Source organism: Phocoena sinus, chromosome 16, assembly GCF_008692025.1.
Source record: "Phocoena sinus isolate mPhoSin1 chromosome 16, mPhoSin1.pri, whole genome shotgun sequence".
In the NCBI taxonomy this organism is placed as follows: Eukaryota; Metazoa; Chordata; class Mammalia; order Artiodactyla; family Phocoenidae; genus Phocoena; species Phocoena sinus.
In genome coordinates, this window is record NC_045778.1 from 25,085,839 (window position 1) to 25,110,854 (window position 25,016).

General features: G+C 36.8%; 1 protein-coding gene and 1 pseudogene across 1 annotated transcript in view; both read right to left on the reverse strand.

Moving 5' to 3' along the window:
- Positions 1 to 25,016, reverse strand: part of P4HA1 (prolyl 4-hydroxylase subunit alpha 1) — a 60,005-nt gene that overhangs the window by 11,732 nt on the left and 23,257 nt on the right. Inside the window, 3 exon segments of the mRNA XM_032607628.1 lie at positions 5,903 to 6,002; positions 20,489 to 20,559; positions 23,668 to 23,844. Coding sequence (XP_032463519.1) covers positions 5,903 to 6,002; positions 20,489 to 20,559; positions 23,668 to 23,844 — 348 coding nt within the window.
- Positions 9,835 to 10,653, reverse strand: LOC116741361 (annotated as a pseudogene).

Sequence of the window (25,016 nt, forward strand, 5' to 3'; positions counted from 1 at the left end):
ATATGTAACTTTGGATACACCTCAGTTTTCTTATTTGTAAAATAAGGATAATGATACCTTCCTTAACTCCCTCCCTTCCATCCCAATATGACAAAATGCTAAGAAAATGAAAGGAGAATGTAATTTAAAGAGCATAATTGATGAAATGAAATGAGTGCATAATTAAAAGTGTTGCCTACAGCAAAGTCCAAGTCCTATGTAAATTGTTATTACTGTGGATATTTTACTTCATATGTTGTAGATGCCTTCGTTGGGTTGGATCAGACTATTAAGTTAGAAATATATCAAGTACCCTGAAAGAGCCTGTGAAGGTTAGGCAGGTGAGAATAAATACAAATTAGGAAAGAAAAAGACACATCATAGTTTTTTTAATAACCAAACAAGTACCAAGGAAGTTGTAGATGACCATGGAGTAAATAACTTAATATAAGCAAATTTAAATTCGGGAAGTCCTGTTTTGCACAGTTTCAAAAGGCACAAATCTCAGATACCATGGTTTAGCTAACCCTGGACACCAGACCCCCAACAACACAGTGGACATTTCAGTTACCATGTTACATCATTAACTGTGAGTAACTGCATAAAGTGCAAACATTGCTACTAGCTCTTCAGTCCACAAATTACTATACAAATAACAGCTACATATCATGATCAATGACCAGTCATGTCACTTCTTTCAAAGTTTATCAGTGATTGGTCACTGCATATCTGTTATTCAGTTCATGCACAGACAGCAAAGCATGTAGTTATGCTGCCTCCTTATTTCCCAGTAAAAACCTATGTGATATTTTACAAAAACAAACAGACAATTAGAAGAAGAAATTGGCCAACAAAGATACAGTACAGCAGAGAAATGGAAAGCAATAATGCTGTAAGTGAAATTCAAATCAAATTTAAATGGACTTGGTTCCAGGACAAGATCGGGGAGTAGAAGGACCTGAGCTCACCTTTCCTCTCGTGAAAACACCAAAATCACAACTAATGGCTGAAAAACTGTCAACAAAAAAGACTGGAACTTACCAAAAAAGATATGCTACTTCCAAAGAAGAAGTCACAACAAGACAGTAGGAGGGATGCATTTGTGATACAAACAAATCCCATAAGTGTTGGGTGGCTGACCCACAAACTGGAAAATATTTATATCACAGAGGTTCTCCCACAGGAGTGAAAGTTCTGAGCCCCACGTCAGGCTCCCCAGTCTGGGGGTCTGGCATTGAGAGGAGGAGCCCCCAGAGCATTTGGCTTTTAAGGCCAGCAGGGCTTGATCACAGGAACTCCCCAGTACTGGGGGGAAACAGAAACTCTACTCTTGGAGGGCACACACAAGGTCTTGTGTGCATGGGAACCCAGGGGAAAAAGCAGTGACTTCATATGAGCCAGGGTCAGACCTACCTGCTGGACTTGGAGGATCTCCTTGGGAGGTGGGGGTGGCTGTGGCTCACTATGGGGACAAGGACACCGGTGGCGGAGACACTGGGGAGTACTCACTGGCGTGAGCTGCCCTAAAGGCTGCCACTTTGATGCCAAGACCTGGCCCCACCCAACAGCCCTTAGGCTCCAGTGCTGGGACGCCCCAGGCCAAAAAACCAACAGGGCAGGAACACAGGCAGACAGGCTGCTTAAGTCTTCCTGAGCCCACAGCCGCCTCTAAACACATCCCTTGACACGGTCCTGCCCACCAGAGGGACAAGACCCAGCTCCACCCACCAGTGGGCAGGCACCAGTCCTTCTCACTAAGAAGCCTGCACAAGCCTCTTAGACCAGTCTCATCCACTAGGGGGCAGACACCAGAAGCAAGAGGAACTACAATCCTGCAGCCTGTGGGACCTCAAACACAGAAAGTTAGACAAAATGAGATGGCAGAGGAAAATGTTCCAGATGAAGGAACAAGATAAAACCCCAGAAGAACTAAGTGAAGTGGAGACAGGCAATCTACCTGAAAAAGAATTCAGAGTAATAGTAAAGATGATCCGAGATCTCAGTAAAAGAATGGAGGCACAGACTGAGAAGATACAAGAGCTAGAAGATATAAAGAACAAACAAACAGAGATGAACAATACAATAACTGAAATGAAAACTACACCAGAAGGAATCAATAGCCGAATAAATGAGGCAGAAGAATGGATAAGTGAGCTGGAAGACAGAATGGTGGAAATCACTGCTGTGGAAAGGAATAAAGAATGAAAAGAAATGAAGACAGTATAAAAGACCTCTGGGACAACATTAAATGCACCAACGTTCACATTATAGGGGTCCCAGAAGGAGACGAGAGAGAGAAAGGACCTTAGGAAATATTTGGGGAGATAGTAGGGGAAGACTTCCCTAATATGGGAAAGGAAACAGTCACCCAAGTCCAGGAAGCAGAGGGTCCCATACAGGATAAACCCAAGGAGGGGCATGCTGAGACACATATTAATCATACCAACAAATATTAAAAAGAAAATATTAAAAGCAACAAGGGGAAAGCAACAAGTAACATACAAAGGAATCCCCATAAGGTTATCAGCTGATTTTTCAACAGACACTCTTCAGGCCAGAAGGGAGTGGCACAATATATCTAAAGTGATGAAAAGGAAAGAACTACAGTCAAAAACACTCTACCCAGCAAGGCTCTTGCTCAGATTCAATGGAGAAATCACAAGATTTACAGATAAGCAAAAGCTAAAAAGAACTCAGCACCACCAGAACAGCTTTACAACAAATGCTAAAGGAACTTCTCTAGGAAGAAAACAAAGGGCCACAACTAGAAACAAGAAAATTACGAAGGTATCACCTCACACTGGCCAGAATGGCCATCATCAAAAAGTCTACAAACAATAAATGCTAAAGAGGGTGTGCAGAAAAGGGAACCCTCCTATGCTGTTGGTGGGAATGTAAATTGGTGGTGCCACTATGGAGAACAGTATGGAGGTTCCTTAAAAAACTAAAAATAGAGCTACCGTATGATCCAGCAATCCCACTCCTGGGCACTTAGGAAGCAACCTAAATGTCCATCAACAGAGGAATAGATAAAGAAGATGTGGTACATGTATCAGTGGAATTTTACTCAGCCATATAAAAGGTATGAAATAATGCCACTTGCAGCAACATGGATGGACCTAGAGACTGTCATACTAAATGAAGTCAGAGAAAGACAAACAGCATATGATCACTGTACATGGAATCTAAAAATGATACAAATGAACTTATTTACAAAACAGAAACAGACTGGCAGACTTCAGAAACAAACTTATAGTTACTAAAGGGGAAAGGTCGGGGGGAGGATAAATTAGGAACTTGGGATTAACATATACACACTACTATATATAAAATAGATAACTAATAAGGACATACTGTATAGCACAGGGAAATCTACTTGGTACTCTGTGATAACCTATATGGGGAAAGAATCTGAAAAAGAATAGCTATACATATATGTATAACTAAATCACTTTGCTGTACACCTGAAACTAACACAACATTGTAAATCAACTATACTCCAATACTAAAAGAATCCCCTCATGCTGAGCCCCCCTCCCCCACCCCCCAGCCGCCAAAAAAGAAATCAGACTTAAATGCAGACACAGAAGAAAAGGCTGACAAGGAAAATGCTTCTAACTTTTGCTGTTTGAGAAACTCTAGATACGCAGTCAGAGGAATGTGGTGAAGGTAAACTTACTAACATAAGGAAAGTGATCATGATGAAAAGGATGAAGAAGATGTCTTAGAGGAAGTGACTGGAAAAAAATCGACAATAAAAGATCTCTCAGAGATATTTAACAACATTGAAAGCACAAAGGATAAAATGTTGAAAGCTGATCCAAACTTAGAAGTATGACAATTTGCGAAGGAAGAGAAAAGATGCTCACTCTGTATCATAAGTTTCACAAATGAGATGAAGGAACATAAACTATTCTTGGTAAGTGTTTACAAAGAAATAAAACACTGTAATCCTCAATATTTCTAATATTTTATAATACTGAGACAATTCAATAGAGAAGACTAGTTTTCAACAAATGATGCTGGGACGATTGGCTAACCACATGAAAAGAATAAAGTTGGACCTCTATCTTACACCATATATAAAAATTGACTCAAAATGGATCAAAGACCTGAATGTAAGAAAGAAAACCATAAAAACTGTAGGAAAAACCACAGGTGTAAATCTTTATGTCCTTGGATTAGGCAATGGTTTCTTAAACACCTTATGCCAAAGCAACCAAAAAAAAGACCTATCAGACTTCATAGAAATTAAAAATATTTTGCCAAAGGACACCATCAAGAAAGTGAAAGACACACCATAGAACGGGAGAAAATATTTGCAACCCATACACCTAATATGGGTCAAGTATTCAGAACATATAAATAACACAACAATAAAAACAACCCAATAAAAAATAGGCAAAGGATTTGAATAGAAATTTTTTCAAAGATATAAAAATGGCTGGGGCTTCCATGGTGGCACTGTGGTTGAGAGTCTGCCTGCCAATGCAGGGGACATGGGTTCAATCCCTGGTCCAGGAGGATCCCACATGCCATGCAGCAACTAAGCCCGTACGCCACAACTACTAAGCCTGGCTCTAGAGCCCGTGAGCCACAACTGCTGAGCCCACGCTCTACAGCCCAAGAGCCACAACTACTGAGCTTGCATGCTGCAACTACTGAAGCCCACGCGCCTAGAGCCCATGCTCCGCAGCAAAAGAAGCCACCGCAATGAGAAGCCCATGCACCACAATGAAGAGTAGCCCCTGCTCTCTGCAACTAGAGAAAGCCTACATGTAGCAACGAAGACTGAACAGAACCAAAAATAAATAAGATAAATAAATTTTTAAAAAAATGGCCAATAACTCATGAAAAGATACTCAACATCATTAGCCATCAGGGAAACGCAAATAAGAACCATGATGAGATAGCACTTCAAACATACCAGAATGACCTTAATAAAAAAACTGGACAAGAACAAGTGCTGGCAAGGATGTGAAGAAAATGGAACCCTCATACATTGCCAATGGGATTGTAAAATGGTGCAGCCATTCTGGAAAACAGTTTGGCAGTTCCTCAAATATTAAAAGTTACCACATGACCCAGCAATTACATATGTAGGTTTATACCCAAGAGAGATTTAAATGACATTTGTACGAAAATTTGTAGACAAATAGCATTAGTCATAATAGCCAAGGAGTGGAAACAATCCAAAAGCCCTCCAACTGATAAATAAATAAAACGTGGTATATCCAAACAAGAGAATGTTAATATTATTCAGCCATGAAAAAGAATAAAGTGCTGATACATGCTACAACATGGATATACCTTAAAAACATTGTCAAGTGAAATAAGCCAGATACACTAGGTCACATATTGTATTACTCCATTTATATGAAATATTTAGAATAGGCAAACTTACATACAGAAGGTAGAGAAGCAGTTGCCAGGGGCACTAGGGAGGGGGAATGGAGAGTGACTACTTAACTGAGGTTTCTTTGGAGGTGATGAAAATAGTGTTGATGATTGTACAATCATGTGAATATTAAAACCAGGGTAAATTTTATGGTATGTGAATTATTTCTTACTAGAAAACAGAAAAAAATAATTTATTAAAAAAAGAAAACTGCCATGGCCACCTGACAGGCCTAGGAATGAAAAAAAAAATCACAGTGTACTTAATAAATACTAGTGTTACATATTTTTCATTTCCCTATACGTTTATACTCAACAGTAAGAGTTTTTAATGTCTTGACAAAAAATTTTAAAGGTCACAGAACAATTTTTCCTACTGATTATTAAGATCACTGTACATGGTTTCAGCTTATATATTCACTTTTACAGTCTCAAAGTATCATGCAAATTGAGTACTGCCTGTATAGTGACAGAAAAAATCTCATCTGAAGCATCTTTTGAAGAAGTGTAGGATGTGATTACCTACCTGTAATTCCTCTGCTGTGGAGACATCTAGTCCTGTGAGATCTTGTATTCTCATATTAATTCGAGACACCACAGGGTTTTCATAGCCAGAGAGCCAGGCACTAAAAACAAGAAAAAAATTATTAGTTTTACTGATAAAGTTTCAATACAAGAAGACCAATATCTGGCATTTAAAAAGCCCGAATATACAGGACATTAAGGCTTTATCTATAGGCATTTACTTCATTTGCTTCTTTGATATGATTTTTTTTTTTTTTTTTGCGGTACGCGGGCTTCTCACCGTTGTGGCCTCTCCTGTTGTGGAGCACAGGCTCCGGACGCGCAGGCTCAGCGGCCATGGCTCATGGGCCCAGCCGCTCCGTGGCATGTGGGATCTTCCCGGACCGCGACACGAACCCGCGTCCCCTGCATCAGCAGGTGGACTCTCAACCACTGCGCCACCAGGGAAACCCTTTGATACGATTTTTACTAATGATGTTGTAATTTTTAAAACATGTTACATTCTACAGCTACAGGTTGGAAAGGGAAAAAAACTAATACCATTTATTACTGAGTTTTTATGAAAACAGATGGATTAATGTAAGAAGACTATATAGGACTATCTACACTGAGAATTTTTTTTAATTCTGAAAAAATACATACATCAAAATGAAAACAACTGTTCCTTCTAGATAAGGTACAGGAACTGGCCAAGGTGAAGGTCATAGGGGTTTTAGCCTGATTTATATAATGCTAATGTTTTATAAGAAAAATTCATGTATTACTTGCCTAAGTAAAAAAGTTTTAAAAGGTACCCAACACACCCAGTAGGATAGCTATAACCAAAAAGGTGTTGGTGATGATGTGAAGAAATTAGAACCCTCATATATTGCTGGTAGGAATGTAAAATGGTGCAGCCACTTTGGAAAACACTTTGGCAGTTCCTCAAATTGCTAAACACAGAGTTACCATATGACCTAGCAATTCCACTCCTAGGTATATACCCAAGAGAAAGTAAAGTGTGTGGTCATACCAAAACTTGTACATAAGTATTCATAGTAGCATTATTAATAATGGCCAAAAAGTGGAAATAATACAAATGTCCATCAACTGATAGACAGATACATAAAATGTGATATATCCATAAGACAGATTATTGTGTCATGAAAAGGAAGTAATGATACATGCCACCACACGGATGAACCTTGAAACCATTATGTTAAGAAAGATAAGTCAGATACAAAAGGTCACACATTATGATTCCATTAATATGAAATGTCCAGAATAGGCAAATCAATACAGAAAGTAGGTTAGTGGTTGCCACGAGAAGGCAGTATTAAGGAATGACTCTTAATGGGTACAGGATTTTCTTTTGGGGTGGTGAAAATGTTCTGGAATTAGATAATGGTGATGACTGCAAAGCTAAAAAAGACTAAAAACCACTGAACTGTATACTTTAAAGGGTAATTTTACGGTATGGGAACTATAGCTCAATAACATGGCACAGCAAAATTCAGCTCTCTCCTTTACATATGCTTTTTCCCAGTCTATTAGACTTTTTCTTTCTTCACTTCTCTCATCAAGCTTTGGTCCATCATTTCAACAGTATTCTTTTTTTGCGGGGTGGGGGGGAGCCGCGCCATGCAGCTTGCAGGATCTTCATTCCCCAACCAGGGATCAAACCCGTGCCCCCTGCAGTGGAAGCATGGAGTCCTAACCACTGGACCACCGGAGAATTCCCTCAACAGCATCCTTGACTAAAAGCCTAAACTCACCTGTCTGGCAAAAAACACAAGCCTGATGAATTTTTCTCCAAGCTTATACCTATAACACCAAATCATATTAGAAAAAGTCATGAGATAGGGCAGATATGTTCCACTAAAAATTCATGAACACTGGGACCTCCTTGGTGGCACAGTGGTTAAGAATCCGCCTGCCAATGCAGGGGACACGGGTTCAAGCCCTGGTCCGGGAAGATCCCACATGCCGCGGAGCAACTAAGCCCTGTGCACCACAGCTACTGAGCCTGCGCTCTAGAGCCCGCAAACCACAACTACTGAACCTGCGGGCTCCAATTACTGAAGCCCATGCTCCATAACAAGAGAAGCCACTGCAATGAGAAGCCCACGCACCACAACGAAGAGCAGCCCCCGCTCGAAGCAACTGGAGAAAGCCCACGAGCGGCAACGAGACCCAACACAGCCAAACAAAACAAAACAAAACAAAACAATCATGAACACTAACTCCAAATGGGCCTTACTCTCGCCTCTATTCTGAACCCCAACCCACCTCAGACTCCTTCACTCAGTGGATTACATATCTCCTACGTCACAGATAAAATAGAAACCATACAATCTTTTCCTTATACATAGTTCATTCTAGTTCATTCCAGTTCCAAGAGGAGATTTCTCTCCATTATCTAAGGCCAATCCTCTGCCTTAGATTCTATTACCTCCTGCCATTTTAGGAACCATAAATCATTGATGAGCCCTTCTCTCTCATATAATCAACATCTCTTTTCAATAATTCCTCCCACAGCTTTTAACAGGGCTTAAGACTTTCCCATTAAATAAATAAGCAAAAATTTAAAATTCTTTCCCTCAATTCTTTCTCTCTCCAGCCACCAATTTCTTTCTCCTCCATCTTCAAGTCAACCTTTTCACTGACTCCTCACTTCTCAATCCATTCCAATTTAGCTTTAGTCCCCATCACTCCATTAAAACTATTCTTGCTAATATCTCACCCATAACCCTACTATGCTCCTAAATCTAACAAGATTTTCCCATTCTCATAGTATTTGCTCTTTTAGTAACATTTCAGAATGTTCATCCTTCTTGAAACTCTCCTCCTGACTCATTCATTCTCCAGGTATTCCTTTAGTCTCTCTGGATGTTCCATCCTGGTCTCCCTCACAGCCTCTCACACTGTATTTTGTCTTTCTCCCAGTGCCCCAGCAGCACTTATTCAACAATGTTTCTTCTTGCCCTAAGGCTAGTACACATGCTCATCTCTACCCAGAGTATTCTTCTGCTTAACTTTGCAAATTTAAGGCTTTGGATTATCATTTTAGTTGTCTCTTCTTCAGAGAAGCCTTCCTTGACTCCTCCCTGTGCCAGACCAGGTTTTTTTTTTGTTTTGTTTTGTTTTTGGAACAGTAAGAGGAAAAAGTTTTTAACTAATCACATGAAATTGACATGACATGCTATTATAAGTAAAGGAAGATAAATAATACTGTTACAAAATTTACATTTCTCACATCCATTTCAAAGGAAAATGCATTAGGATTCCTCTTGATCTGATGGACTGATTTCCATAAAATCATTTTTTTTTAAATAGTAAATAACAGTATATTTTCTCAGACTGCTAAGAAGTGGTCAGAAAGGCAACTATAAAATCTATAATGAAAACAACTGACAGGATTAGGGCTGTTTCATGAAATATTAAGAACTATATCTCTTTTTTGGCTGTTAAATCAATGCACCTTTTCACTGGTAAAGCAATTGTTTGCTGTACCAGAGAAAAGGTGCACTGATTTAAAGAGCTTCTTCTTAAGTAATATACATTCAATTGTTCAAAACTGAAGTGAGTTTTCTTTCTAATGTTGCCCTCTTTTGGAGAACAAGCAAATATCTTTGTCTTTTGTATACAGTTAGGCAAATATTGTGAAATGCAGCTCTTGTGATCTAAATTTTATTCCCTCACAATTAAACGGGGGCAATTAATTATTATTAGGAATAAGCTTTTGAAACACTTCCAGCTTTTAAAACAGCAAGGCTTCTGAATAACTTCTCAAAACTAGCTTTCCATTTTGGTGCATGACCTGATACCTGACACATTTTATCTGTATTTTAGTCATTTTTTCTAATATCTACACTTTGTCTTCAATAAGGGTTAGTGTTGTGGTTTCAAACAATTTTTACATATAATAGAGTAAGTTTCATTTCACGGAACTGAGTTTTTCCACTCATGTACCTGTGGAAGGTAATTTGAGCACACACATATTTGCATACATATTTGTGTGTATACATATACATTTTTAAAAGTAAGTCGCTTTTACCATTAAAATAAAGCTAGACAACAGGGAAACTACGAGGAACAGTTTGTCTTCCTTAGAAATCCTTTTCTAGGTTGAGAAGGGCAAGTACAATTTGCTGAAGGATTTGATGAAGCTCTAGTCTTTTCATCATGTGTTAATCCCACACTGTCATGTCTTATCACCACAGCTACATACATGTCCACTTCCTCAGTAGCACTAGCCTCGAGGTGTAATGTCTATCATAAACAGGACATTGCTGACCAAGCACTCAATACTGTTTGCAATCATTCAGCAACTCATTCTCCACTTTGCCCAATACTGGTATCAAAGTAACATTGACAACTCACCAATATCTTCCTCTGCACACTGCCCAAAATAGATATACACGTTCATTCCAGCTTCTCCATTTCCTAACTGCTGGAACTACATCTTCAAAGAATGCTACTTTCATGCACCCAGCTGTGAATGCTGCCCGCCACGCCACGTAGCCCTGAAGTTATTTCAGTACCAAGGTCTTTTGGTCCAGAGACATTTGCCAGCACACATTATCTACCACAGCATGGACCATCTATTTTGCATCATCCACTCCATTTCCCAGATGCTGTAGGGATCAGAATACCCCAACCCCATGGGAATCCTCTTCAGCCTGTTTCCTCAAAAGACTGAGGTCCTGGGACTTCCCTGGTGGTCCAGTGGGTAAGACTCCACACTCCCAATGCCGGGGGCCCAGGTTCGATCCCTGGTTGCGGAACTAGATCCCGCATGCATGCTGCAGCTAAGAGTCTGCATACCGCAACTAAGAAGCGCGCATGCCGCAACTAAAGATCCCACATGCCGCAAACTAAAGATCCCACATGCTGCAACTAAGACCCAGCACAGCCAAAATAAATAAATAAATATTAAAAATTTTGAGGTCCTGCTGGCACTCCTCTTCTTTCCAAGAGGAAAGAAGTATCTTTGTCTCTTTGTTAAGATACTCAATGTTTTCTTTGATGTAAAGAAATTGTTCTTCACAAAACTAATCAAGTGGTACCTTTAATATCTAATGGATCACGGTGACTTTGGTGGGCAGCTACTGGATGCTACTATGAGAATCACCCTACATTGGGAGATGGGAGAGTAGTGGCACCTGTGCCTGCAGAACGATCGTGGGCGTCTCACAGCCCTCCGTTAATCTCAGGGTTGGCAACTACCTGCAACCTGAAGCACATCAGGGAGATGCTACCTCCATGCACCTGGAAGTGGAGAAGGCAGCCACCCCAATATGTTTTTATAGTACTACATATCCTTCCTTTGTGGCATTTATAACAATTGTACATTAATTTGTTATTTGATTAAGGTAAGACATCTTCATTCAACTACTAGTTCCAAATACATATAAATTCTGCCTGGTTTTGCTCACCACTATATCCATAGTGCCTGGCACATAGTAGATGCTCAATAAATGTTTGCTGAATGAATGAATCCTGAAGATGTCTTAGAACTAATCCAAGATTTATTTTACTTTACCATAAGTATTTGTCTGATGATCTCATGCAAATTTATAGAGATTGGCCAAGTAGAATTCCTCTGTGTCACAGAAATAGGAAGGATCCAAGAATTTTATTGTTATAAAGGATGTAGCTGATAAATACACTAAGACCTTATTTCTTCCAATTCTGACCAAGTTCCTGGTAGAACTAATCTCGTATGTCAATGTACCTTTTTTGCCTGGCAACAATTTCATAGATTTTTGAATTTTATAAGCAACCAACTACTGACTTGATTTTTATAGATAACTGCAACACAAGATTGGCAAGTGTTCTAATAAAGTTTCAAACTAAATACATCTTGATAAAATAACTGTTCCTATTTCATCCTGGAACCTATCACCCAAGAGAACCTGGTCTTCTGACATCTTCAACTTTCTTCTCTGCTACCACCAATTCTTAAGCATCTATTCTTACATTTTTCTGTTGTACTTTGGTAGAAGCATTGTCCTTCAGCCTTTCAGAGGCTAGAGCATCTATCTATGCTTTTGAATCTACCTTTTCCATAGGCCTTACTCCAGCAGTTATTGCCTCCCTTTCTATCTTTAATCTTTTCCTTGCTTACTAACTCTTCAGACTGAAGTCTCCTGTTATCAAGAACACATTTACTTTTGCCATTTTAGCAAATTATCATCCCAATCTTTTACTTTTATCGTTTTAAAATTATGGAAGCAAGAAATGCTTGTTATATTCAACAAATGGTTCTGGGACACTGGATAACCATATGCAAAACAAAGAAGATGGACCCCTACCTCACACCATAATAAAAAAATTAACTCAGAAGGGATTAAAGATCTAAATATATAAGCTAACATTACAAAACTTTTAGAAAAAAAAATTGGCATATGGTTTAGCTATGACCTCAAAAGTACAAGCAGCAACAACAAAAATAAACAGGACATCATCAAAATAAAACGTTTGTGCTTCAGAAGACATTAATTTCAGAACAGCATTATTCATAATAGCCAAAAAAGTAGAAATAACCTAAATATCTATCAACAGATAAGACAGATAAAAGGTGGCATATCCATACAAAAGAATGTTGTTCAGCCATACCTTGAAAACATGCCAAGTGAGAAGCCAGACACTAAAAGTCCATGTAGTATATAAAAAATATCCAGAAGAGGCAAATCCATAAAGACAGAAAGCAGATTAGTGGTTGCCCAGGGCTGGGGCAGGGAGAGGATTAAGGATTAAGTGGTTATGGCTAAGGAGTATAATGAAAATGTTCTAAAATTAATTGTGGTGATGGATGCACAAGTCTCTGAACATACTAAAAACCACTGACTTGTACACTTCAAATGGGTGAATCAATAAAGCTATTTTTTAAAGAAATACTTATTATAAAAATTTCAAACAGGGTGCCGCAGTGGTTAAGAATCCACCTTCCAATGCTGGGGACACGGGTTCAACCCCTGGTCGGAAAACTAAGATCCCACATGCCGTGGGGCAACTAAGCCAGCACACTGCAACTACTGAGCCTGCGCACCACAACTACAGAGAAGCCCGCGTGCCTCAAATACAGAACCCACGCTCTCTGGAGCCCACACACCACAACTAGAAAGCCCATGTGCAACAACTATTGAGGCTGCATGCTCTGGTGCCCATGCACCACAACTAGAGAGAAACCCACACGCCACAATGAAGAGGCCCCGTACTGCAATGAAAGACTCCATGTGCCGCAACTAAGACCCAACGCAGCCAAAAATAAAATTAAACAAAATTAAAAATTTTTCAAACAGTATAAAAGTGTATGAAGTTCCTTTCCTAGTCCCACTCCTCACAGGTAAACAGTATTAACAAATAGATATGTATCCTCTCAACATTTTCCCCCGTGTATGAACAGACATAGAGAATAAAAAAAAAAAAAAAAAAAGAATCCACACTTCAATCTTTCACCATAATATACACATACACTTTTTCCCCCTGAAAATACTTCTGACATCTTTCCTAGTCAATACACATAGCACTGCCTCATTTTTTAAAAATTACTGTGGTTAAACAATACACAACATAAAATTAACCACTTTAACCATTTTTTAAAATATGGTAAAATACACATAAAATTAACCACTTTAACCATTTTTAAGTGTACAATTCAGTGGTGTTAAGTACACTCACAAGGTCACACAACCATCACCACTATCTATTTCCAAAACTTTTTCTTCATCCCAAACTGAAACTCTGTACCCATTAAACAATAATTTGCCATTTCCCTCTCCTCCCAGCCCCTGGTAACCTCTAATATACATTTTGTCTGTATGAATTTGCCTATTCTAGGTACCCCCTGTAAGTAGAATCATACCATATTTGTCCTTTTGTACCTGGCTTATTTCACTTAGTATAATGTCCTCAAAGTTCATCCATGTCATATAGCATGTATCAGAATTTCATTCCTTTTTAAGGCTGAATATAGTCCATAATTTGTTTATACCACATTTTGTTTAACCATTCATCCATTAATAGTCAACAGCCTCTACCTGTTGACTACTGTGAATAATGCTGTTATGAACATGGGTGTACAAGTAATCTGTTTGAGTCCCTTTCAATTATGGGGGGTATATACCTAGAAGTGGAATTTCTGCATCATATCATAATACTATGTTTGACTTTGTGAGGAAGCCAGCCTGTTTTCCACAGCAACTGTAACACTTTACATTTCCATTCCTCATTGTTTTTTAAACTACTGCTTTTCTTTTTAAAATAAAATACCTTTAATTTCAAAATGACCACGAAGGTCAGTCAATAAAGCACTGGTTAAATAAGGTTGTTTCTAATTTTTCTCTAGTACAAACAATATTGTAACAGAAATTTCTGTATATCTTTGCATACTTATGCGAATATCTCTGTAGGACAAATTCCTAGATGTGGAACTGCTAGATGACTTTTACTTTTTTTTTTTTTTTCCCCGGTATGCGGGCCTCTCACTGCTGTGGCCTCTCCCGCTGCGGAGCACAGGCTCCGGACATGCAGGCCCAGCGGCCACGGCTCACAGGCCCCCAGCCGCTCCGCAGCATGTGGGATCCTCCCGGACCGGGGCACAAACCGGCGTCCCCCGCATCGGCAGGCAGACTCTCAACCACTGCGCCACCAGGGAAGCCCCGACTTTTACATTTTGATAAATGTCAAATTGCCCTCCAAAAATGTTTCAGTGATTTATACTGCTATCAACTGTTTATGAGAGTGCCCATTTCATAAAATCCTTGCCAGTATCAATCTTTTCAATCTTTGCCAATCTTAGAGGCAAAAATATTTTAATTTTTTAACTTTTTAAAAAGAGTTTTAATCTGCACTTCTTGTTATATCACAAATGATCTCAATAGAAGGTTTGAGGCTTAGCAGTTAAGCCTCAGATGAGAGAAAGTCATTGATAACTGCAGCTTAAATATAAACTTATCTTAACTGTGGTTCTGCCATAGTCATTAGAGAGGAAAATGAGTTCTACATAGGAAGTTATTTCACTTAATTTGACTTTTACATGAAAACCTCTCCAAAATATACTAAGATTTTCCTAAGCTGGAGAACTCCATATGTTTAAAACATTTTATTCATCTAGATCCCACCCTTAAAGCATTACTGCTAATCTGTCTTCAGCAACATTATTGTAGACCTATCGGGTAGTTGAAGAAATTAGCTCTGAGTTGTTTTAACACTGCTAAAAATTCAGTGGAGACAATGATACTGTAATATGTTAACTGTCTATTCTTTAGGATCTGGAAGTCTTACTCCTACATTAAATTAAGTAATCGGAAATCAACATTCTTTCTTCTAGTACTCAGTGCTTTAACTGAGTTAGAATGTAAAGTTATAATATTTACTATAAGAGGAAAAAAAATCATTTGAACAACATTCTTTATCTTTTGTAAAATTATAATTGAAAATGTCAACTAAGTTTTAAAGTGTTTTTTCCACAAAACATAATTTAGTGCCAGAAGAAAAACAGAATTCTTTCTCCAGATAATTTTATATATGTGTCCTTTTTTTCCATTAATAACTAGATAACCCAAAATATATTTCTTTTGTTCTTAATGACAGGAACCTGAGAGCTACACTGTACATGCAGAGTAACACTGCAATATATTTTTTTCATTTCTAATGAATTTCTACTGTTAAAAAATCTTTATTATTCTTTTAATATATGCTTTTTAAAAATATCACTGGAATGCTTTATTTAAATAAGGAGAAACGGGCTTCCCTGGTGGCGCAGTGGTTGAGAGTCCGCCTGCTGATGCAGGAGACACGGGTTCGTGCCCCAGTCCGGGAAGATCCCACATGCCGCAGAGCGGCTGGGCCCGTGAGCCATGGCTGCTGAGCCTGCGCGTCCGGAGCCTGTGCTCTGCAACGGGAGAGGCCACAACAGTGAGAGGCCCGCGTACCGAGAAAACAAAAACAAAACAAAAAAAATAAGGAGAAACATTCTCACACTGCATGACTATATTTCTAATACTAAGGAAGGCATGCTCAAGCAAATAGACAACACCATTTTGGAGGTTTTGAAGACTGTTATAAAACCTCCAAAGGAAATATGATTAATATAATTTGAATGCCACTATGTGATTTTTTGCAAAGGCAAAAGATAATTCAGGGCCCAAAGTGCCAATTACAGAGGGCAAAACTTTCAATAATTCTTCTCTAAGTGCTTAATAGTTAACAAAGAAAGGCTAATCATCCACACTGGGAATTTATCCAGTCCCTTTGGTTCTTAGTGGGACAATTATACAACACTATAGATCTATCCATTTCAGTTATCTCAATCTGAGAACCACTGTTCTACCCAACAGAAGGCAATGCTGTTGTTAAAAATTATGCCAATTTGGACTTCCTTGGTGGCACAGTGGTTAAGAATCCACCTGCCAGGCTTCCCTGGTGGCACAGTGGTTGAGTGTCCACCTGCCAATGCAGGGGACACGGGTTCGTGCCCTGGTCCGGGAAGATCCTGCATGCCGCAGAGCGGCTGGGCCCGTGAGCCATGGCCACCTGGTCTGCGTGTCCAGAACCTGTGCTCCGCAACGGGAGAGGCCACAACAGTGAGAGGCCCGCGTACCACAAAAAAAAAAAAAAAAAGAAAACAAAAAGAATCCACCTACCAATGCAGGGGACGCGGGTTCCAGCCCTGGTCTGGGAAGATCCCACATGCCACTGAGCAACTAAGCCTGTGCACCACAACTAGTGAGCCTGCGCTCCAGAGCACAAGCCACAACTACTGAGCCCGCGTGTCACAATTACTGAAGCCCGCGCGCCTAGAGCCCATGCTCCACAACAAGAGAAGCCACCGCAATGAGAAGCCTGCGCACCGCAACAAAAAGTAGACCCTGTTCACCACAACTAGAGAAAAGCCTGTGTGCAGCAACAAAGACCCTACACAGCCAAAAATAAATAAATAAATTTATTTTTTAAATTATTCATTAAAAAAATTATGGCACTTAAAAAAATCTGATTATCATTCAAAGCTATTTGCGGGGGGGTGGGATGGCAGTGGGATGAATTGGGAGATTGGGGTTGACATCTATACACTAATATGTATAAAATAGATAACTAATAAGAACCTGCTGTATAAAAAATAAAATTAAATTTAAAAAAAACAAAGCTATTTGCATTGATCTCTATGTTGTGAAAATATTAAAATATTTTTACACTGTATTTGCTCCTTAACATGGGGTAAATTAAATCTTAAGCATAATAAAATATCATACTGTAGGAAATATGTACTTGAAAGTAAAAAAAATGAAATCACTTCCAAGAAGTGATTCTGATTCCACCAGAATCAAAGAAGCTTTTTCTATCACACTAAGTAGACTGTTTATTTGCATATCTCATTATTTATGTTGCTTTAACTGGACTTATAAGCTCAAATAACTAAACTGTCTTCTCAGAGCATATAACTGAATGTTTACCTCTCAAAAACTAAAATTCTATTTCTTTGATTTAGTCAAAATTACTAGCTTCTCCATTAACAAGTCGTAGTAAATTTTTTTTTAAATATTGGAAAAGACAAAAAATGATTTGCCAGAAGTTCGCAGATAGTCAATAAAGTAAATAAAAACTTTATGTTTTTAAACAGTAATGAATTTCCACACATACTTTGCCCAAGGAAAATTCTATTTGCTAGAACACTGGAACATATTTTTACTTCCACAGATGATGATGCAATCACTTAAGAAATTTCTCAAAATACAGATATTTGAAATTCCCTTCTGACCCTTTCAAAATACAGATGTTCCCAGAGTAAAAGGGATCACATTAACTGACATCAGTACACATAAACTCTTTCTGCTATTTTGCGTTTGAGATGCCTTCTTCAGAGGCATAAAATATGAAGGAAACAGAAAACACTCATTTATTACACTTGTAAAATCTTCAAAATTCAGATTTACAGTGATGGGTAGAAAATGTCTTGACATAGCTATTAAATTTCCAAAACAGTAGAAACTTTTAATTTGTTAAAATATGAAATGTATTTGATATTTTATGGAGCAAATTCCTTCCTTAACAGTTAAGAGCTCTCTCTCAAAATATATATTTTATTTTTAAAAGGGCTGATGAACAATTTTCCTTAAGAGTAAAGATGAGAATCACTGTGCTGTGGAACCCTTCTTTTTACTATGTTGCTTTGAACACAAACACACACCCACACTGCATACTTTGCCAAGCCTGTGTGAATTTATTGTAGTGTTACTCAGTCTTCTAATGCTTCTAATGCTACTGGCTAAATATCTTCTGCTATTATAAATAATATGAAGCATGGTTGGGCCTTTCTCAAAAATCCAATAAAATTGCTTCTCAGAGCTATAAAATTATAATATTTAAAAATAAGTTCAAAATATTTAGAGGTATTTAGTTCCTAAGAGAGAAAAAATGTTTGTAGACCACCTTTCTGCGAGTAATTTATTTTGACTTGTTGGTAAAAGCCCAATGACTCTGTGGGCTGAATATTTTGTCAAAAGGTCTATTGTATATATAGAAAATTTCCAAAAATGACTTCTAGAACATTAAGTTCATAAAATTTTGTTTTAAATGATTCCTAAAAACAGCAAAATCTGGAAAATTTAGATACTTACTAGGTTTATGACAGTAAAAATGCCTAACATCATGTAATCTCTGATAAAATATACAGACAATGGATTTAGTTATTTTATTAAAAATAGATAATGGCTTCATTTTTTTAGACATGAATAAGGTTCTGTAAAATGGAAAATTAGCTTATTCAAAATGAGGGTTAATTACTATGCACAGAAGCATTATAAACCATAGCTCAACATGTCTATCCAAATTAGTTACTGCAAATCCTTACCTTGTATTAGTGTTACTAAAATCAAAATCACATTATAGGAATGTGATTAGGGGCAAGGGGACAGGTAGTGGTATAGGGCAAACAGTTAGGAGACCAGAATATGTGTGTGGGGATGCTGAAGGTTAATATGTGAAGGACATAAAGCTTTGCCTAAAAACAGTAATTAAGAAAATGAAATCAATGCATTCTATCTAGCCTTTATACTACTTTTGCTATGACTCATAGCAACAATGTTAACTTTTTTTGTTTGAGTGCCTAAGATAGTTGTTAAAATCTATGTACTCCTTTGCACAATTTTTAGTTGACAAATGAAATTTTTCATCGTAAGAGTTTCAAAGGATTTAATTCTGTCATACTGAAAACAGTGGTAATTTCTGAAAAATGATTACTTGTTTTATGTATCCAGTGGACTCTAAATACCATAATGATTTTATGCCCACCATCATCCACTTTAAAAAATATATATTAATGAAGCATTTTTTAAAAACTTGGAAATTTTACATTATTCTTTTCTTTTTTTCCTTGAACTTGCATTTTCATTCCAGTTTTAAACAGTGATTCTCAACAGGGGTAGAGAGGTGAAGTTCCCAGGCATGGTGGTGGGAATTTTGCCTGCCAGGGTACATGTGGCAATGTCTGAAGACATTTTTGATTGTCACAACTGGGATGATGGGTGCTTCTGGCATCCAGTGGGCACTAGAGATGCTGCTAAACATCCTATGAGGCTCAGGTCAGTCAACAAACAACAATCATCTGATACAAGATGTCAATAGTGTTGAGGTTGAGAAGCCCTGCCCTAGAGTGATATATTTCTATGACCAAAAGTCGTTTATTCATCACATTATACTTCTCTACAAGAAAAATATTTATGTAAACTGATAAAAATATAAATTTCCTATAACATAAAGGCCTAAGTGTTAAAAAAAAATGTCTCCTAGAATGGGTTATTACAATTATAATTAGTATACATTAAAGAACATGATTAAACAATCATCATCAAATATAAAAAGTGAAAATATATTAAAAGATTCCTAATGAATGGATAAAAGCTTATTTTGTTATTTTCAATTAGGTATTGTATCTGTGAATAAATATTGCTACAATGAGATGGAATTCAGCTCAATGATACTTCTATTTTCATTTTTATGAGAGCTGAGAAACCTTTATGTAAATAAGTAGATGGAAAAGGAGTTCTGTTGAAATAATGTCACTTATTTTGTAAGCTCCTATATGTTATATACACTAATAAGTTACATAGTGACCTTTTATTAAAAATTATTTCAGTGATCTATCAGCCAATAACTTAAGGAGATTCTCTTAAATATTGTTAAAAGCAAAGAATTTGAAACCAACTGACTTGCAGAGGATTTGTTAGGTAATCCTTCAAGGCATTCATTTTCTCACTACCTACTGAGTAACCCAGAGATTTTTCAACCCCTGCTTTACTACAGAGACCAAATTAGGCCTTGTTCAATGAAGACTCTTTGGGAACTTCCCTTACTTTAATATGAGAACACAGCTTCACTTATCAGGTAGGGTTTGGGATATCTCAGCAGGCATTTTAAAATCTAGTAATTTCTATTAACTGCCCCATAACCACGTCCATCATGAAAAGTCAGGCACGGGTGTCATCAAATACCTATGCCTAATACCCTAGTTCTTAGAAATCATATGATGGGTTTTATGAAAATTAGATTCTCAAGAAAGAAAATAGTCCAAATATGACTAAAATTCTTCCCATTACTCCCTTACCTCTTAGATACTCTGTACTGTGCTGTGGTCAATTTTCCAGTCTCAGGGTCATGTACTGTAGCTCGGCTCAGCTACAAAAAAAGAGAAAGGACAAGGACTTACTCACGTAGCAGGCAATTTGGGGCTTTTGTTTTGTTTTGTTTTGCCAAGCCACAGGTGATTGGAAGGGTTCAGATTGGTCTGGATGGTAGGTAATGGTTTCGAATCAGCAAAAACATTTAGAAAGGTGGCAATAAGAAAAGCCACTTCCAAATCAAGAGAAAATGGGTTGACAGATTTTTGTTGTAGATTGTCCTTTCACTTTTTTTAAAAAATCATTTGAAGCTCTATGTAAATTTTTATAGCACTGGGTTTCACAGGTGCTTTCTCAGATCTAGAAGTTTAATGTTCTTTAAATTATTTGACAAAAGAATAATTAGTGGTCTCTTTAGTCTCTTTAAATTCATTTTTTAAAAACTCTCACCAAGCTATAACTGTTGTTAAATCTCTCTGGTGAAGTAAAAGGCAACTAAACTCAGAAGTAATAGCATTTGAAAGACTGAGATCTGAAGCATAACTCTGTTCTTTCCATTGCCAGCTTTTAAGTCAGCAAGTTTTTTAAAATAAAAACTCCAACAGGAGAAATAGATTACTCCAAAATGACAATGTTATTTTATAAGATGCATGAACAAATGCCAATACAATCATCATGAAGAATGATGTGAATTCACCACAGCATTTATGAATATGAGAGAACTACATAAACAAAGACTACTCCCAGATTAATCCAGGCTGCTGCTTTCTTTCCCCCCATCTTTGGCAAGAAAAAGGAAAAAGAAAACAAGTATAAAAGCCATTTCCTGGATATCTGATTCCTAACCTGAAGAGTGATGCAAAGCATATTAACTCCCTAAAAATAACAGACCAATTAAATATTAAAAACAGAACTTCTAGTTAAAGGGAAAGACCTGTGAAACACAAAGCAGTTTATCCATGCGTAAAAATAGGTGGTGACTTGACTGGAGACTGAAAATGACCTACTTCCCTTAAATGAATAATTCCTGTAGGATGTACAAAACACTCATTAGAGGGCAAAATATGCAGCATACACATCTCTTACCTTTTGCTAATTCTGTAATGTACCGTCTCCAAGTCTCCTGTTATTGGGTTTGAAATGGTGGCTCGCCTCAGCTGTGAAGCCAACCATCAAAATAGTTGCATTATAAAAAAAAAAAAAAAAAAAAAAATGAATCACATTTATCCAATCAGTTAGAATTCTGGGATTTTTTTTTACAAAGGAGGCTAAAAAGAGAAAGTAATTCCATAGACTTCCAGTCACCTGTGTTTAGCCTTGAAAGCCTGTTGATTTTTAAATATTTTATATTTTTAAAAGTTCTTTAAAATTTTTTGTTTTTGTTTTGTGTGAATGGAGGGTACACAAACAAAAGAGACTGGAAATTAAATTTCTTTCAACGGTTAGAGGACGTGACGTGAGGAAAAGAAATTTCTAAAATTTGAAGTTTAATTTATAGTTATAAGAATGGCTATTTGCAGTTAATAATCCATTCCAAACTTTTTGTTTTAATTTTTTCGGTGATGGAAATGTTTGCAAAGATAATGTTCAAAATTTGTTTCAAGGTCATCTTTTCTTCCTTCAAGATATTTACTCATATATTTCACACAAACAGTGAAATAATCTTGGATGAGCACAAAGACAGATGAAAAGAACTCATAAATGTTAAAAAACAGAAGGAGATGACAGCCAAGATAATGATTTTAAACTGTTTTCTAAAATGAAGGATGATTCAGATGTTAACAAAAGAGTATAAAATTTTATTGCCATTGAATTTCTTGATCAAATAATCCAACTGAGGCATCCACTTTGAAGACTGAGGCCTCCAAACCCAGAAATATAAGACTTGATCTCCAAGCTGAAATGAAATCCTAATAAATATTCTCCCAAGGTAATTTTGGTTTACTGACCACAAATAGTGAACTAAAATCCAAAGAGAATGACAGAATATGATGTGATTTTAAGTGGCATTCTGCTTAAGAGATTTATAAGAACTCCCTTGGACAACATCCATACATATTAGACTCGTCTTTTCCATTTAAAATGTAATCTTTAGTAAAAAACAAAAAGTACCCATTTGGAAAAGTAGTAAAACTTAACAACAACAACAATTCTGACTTCAAGTTTATTCTACAGTACAGATATCCAGACAACTCAACTTTTATGATATAACATGGAACAGCAAACTGTGGTCCATGGGCCAAATTCATCCAGCCACCTGCTTTTAGAAATAAACTTTCATTGGAATATAGCCACGTTCATTTATGTACTTTTCTATGGCTGCTTTTGCACTGCAACAGCAGGGGTGAGTAGTTATATAACAGGCTATACAGCCTGCAAAACCTAAAAATATTCACTATCTGGACCTTTACAGAAAAATTTGCCAACTCCTGTGTAATAATTGAGCAAAAATATTCCTAGTGTTATTTAACAATCTCTTTATGAAAGTGATGGCGGTTTGTATTTTACTATCAATAAGACCAAACAGATTTTAAGAACTAGCTGATGGGAAAAAAGGCAAGAGCATAAAGGGCAGTCTTTCTCACACTCCCACAAAAGAAGAATTTCTATGCTAAACACTAAGTTTATAGGATTGTGTTTACAATAAATTGTTTTTCTTATTAAGATAAATGACGTGGGTTGAAGTCAGAAAACTATGATGTCCTTATTTCAGATTAGCAAGATGTTTGTACCCAGCTATATCCTTCTAGTAATAATGTACCTAAACAGGAATAAAAGTACTTCAAGTATTATTTCAGATAAAACTATAGAAGACATAAAAAGTTGGTCTTTGATTAGTCTCTGAGATTAAAGGGCTCCAAAGTACATAGAAAACTTTTTCAGGAAGGTGCTGAAACACAAATTTTTCAAGTGTGAATAAAAATCTCATCTATGATTTTCATAAATAAGTGCTTAAAACCCAGTTGCAAGGTATGTTATTTGTGCTGATAACAGAGAACAACTGGTACAGAGCTTAGTTAATGCCATTAGTTTGCAACAACAATATCTAAAACTATCTATGGGCTTATTGCCATGTCAATTATCATTTTTATAATCTTGCAAAGGAAAAAAACTGAAACACCGGTAGAGTAAATTGAGGAGAGAAAAAAAGGAAAAAATTATTTACCCTTGGTTTTGCTAGATCTTTAACAATTTCAATTTCTGCATCAGAAATAATATCATGGAAGCGAATAATACGAGGCTTGTCCCACTCATCCTCCTGTTTGGCTGGAGCCAGAATAAATTTAGGATTCCGGTTTCCATCATGGTAGCGGCAAAAGAGTTTTTTTTGTCTCCGAGGAGTCTAAACATAAAGTTAAAAATATTATAAATATATTAGAGTAATAATATTTTTAATGCTTGTTCCTATAAAGATAAGAAACAATAATCATGCTAGTGTATACACAGAGTATCTGAGGAAGAACACACAAAAGAAACAGTACCCTGCAAATATTCTGCATCAAATGGGACCTTCAGGATTGTAAAAGTTTTATTAATGATTATTTTCTGGAAGAGATGGTAGGCCTTAAATTGTTAAAAGGTGAGGTTTCTCTTTAACCCCTTCTCTCATCAAAATAAATTTCAGGCATTGTAAATATGAAAGAAATAATAAAATATTTATAGAAATATGAAATGAATGGCCAGCACTGCTCCAAACTTCACAAGGTAACTGGGAAGCACTCAGAAAGTTTCTAAAAGAAAAGAAAACAAAACAAAACCTAACCAGGTTTTCCCAAATACCTCCCAATTTTAAAAAATTTAAGGATTTTTTTTTTTTTAAAGTAAAGAAGAAAATGGGTAGCTCTGAAAAAGAGAAAATAAGTTATTAAACAAAGAAGCCAGGGGCTTTTACTAGCAGGTATTAAAGACAGAGTGGTCAACAAAACAAATAAAGGTTCCTTTCAATCATCTATGTATTATATTAACTAAATAAGTTATTCCATTGCTGATTCTTCTCTTGATTAAACAAGTATTTCATATTATGATGGTAGGAATAATATTAGTTTTGGTTTTAATTATTAACTATACAAAAACAAATAATGATTCATGTTTATTCTTGTACTTTATTTACCTAGAATCAAATCCAAGGTTTTATATCAAATAAGCTTTTATACGATGATGAGATGAATTTAACTATTCTGAGAAAAAGGATGCTCCTTTGACCTGGGGCAGAGTTGACGTGTGTGTGTTACATCAACAAACTGGCAAATTAACAGACTTCTGTTTTTATATCTGTAGTTCTATTTTGCTCTCTTCTTAAGAGATTCTAAGGGCAATAAAAAATATCTGCTTACTATTGGAAATCTGAACACTGACTAGATATTTGATGAGATTATGGAACTACTATGAATACTGTGATACTGGAAATACCATGATAATGGTATTGTGGTTATTTTTTAAGAGTCCTTATCTTTAAAAGACACACACTAAAATATTAGATGTGAAATTTTAAAAAAATGTTTCATGAGTCTAATT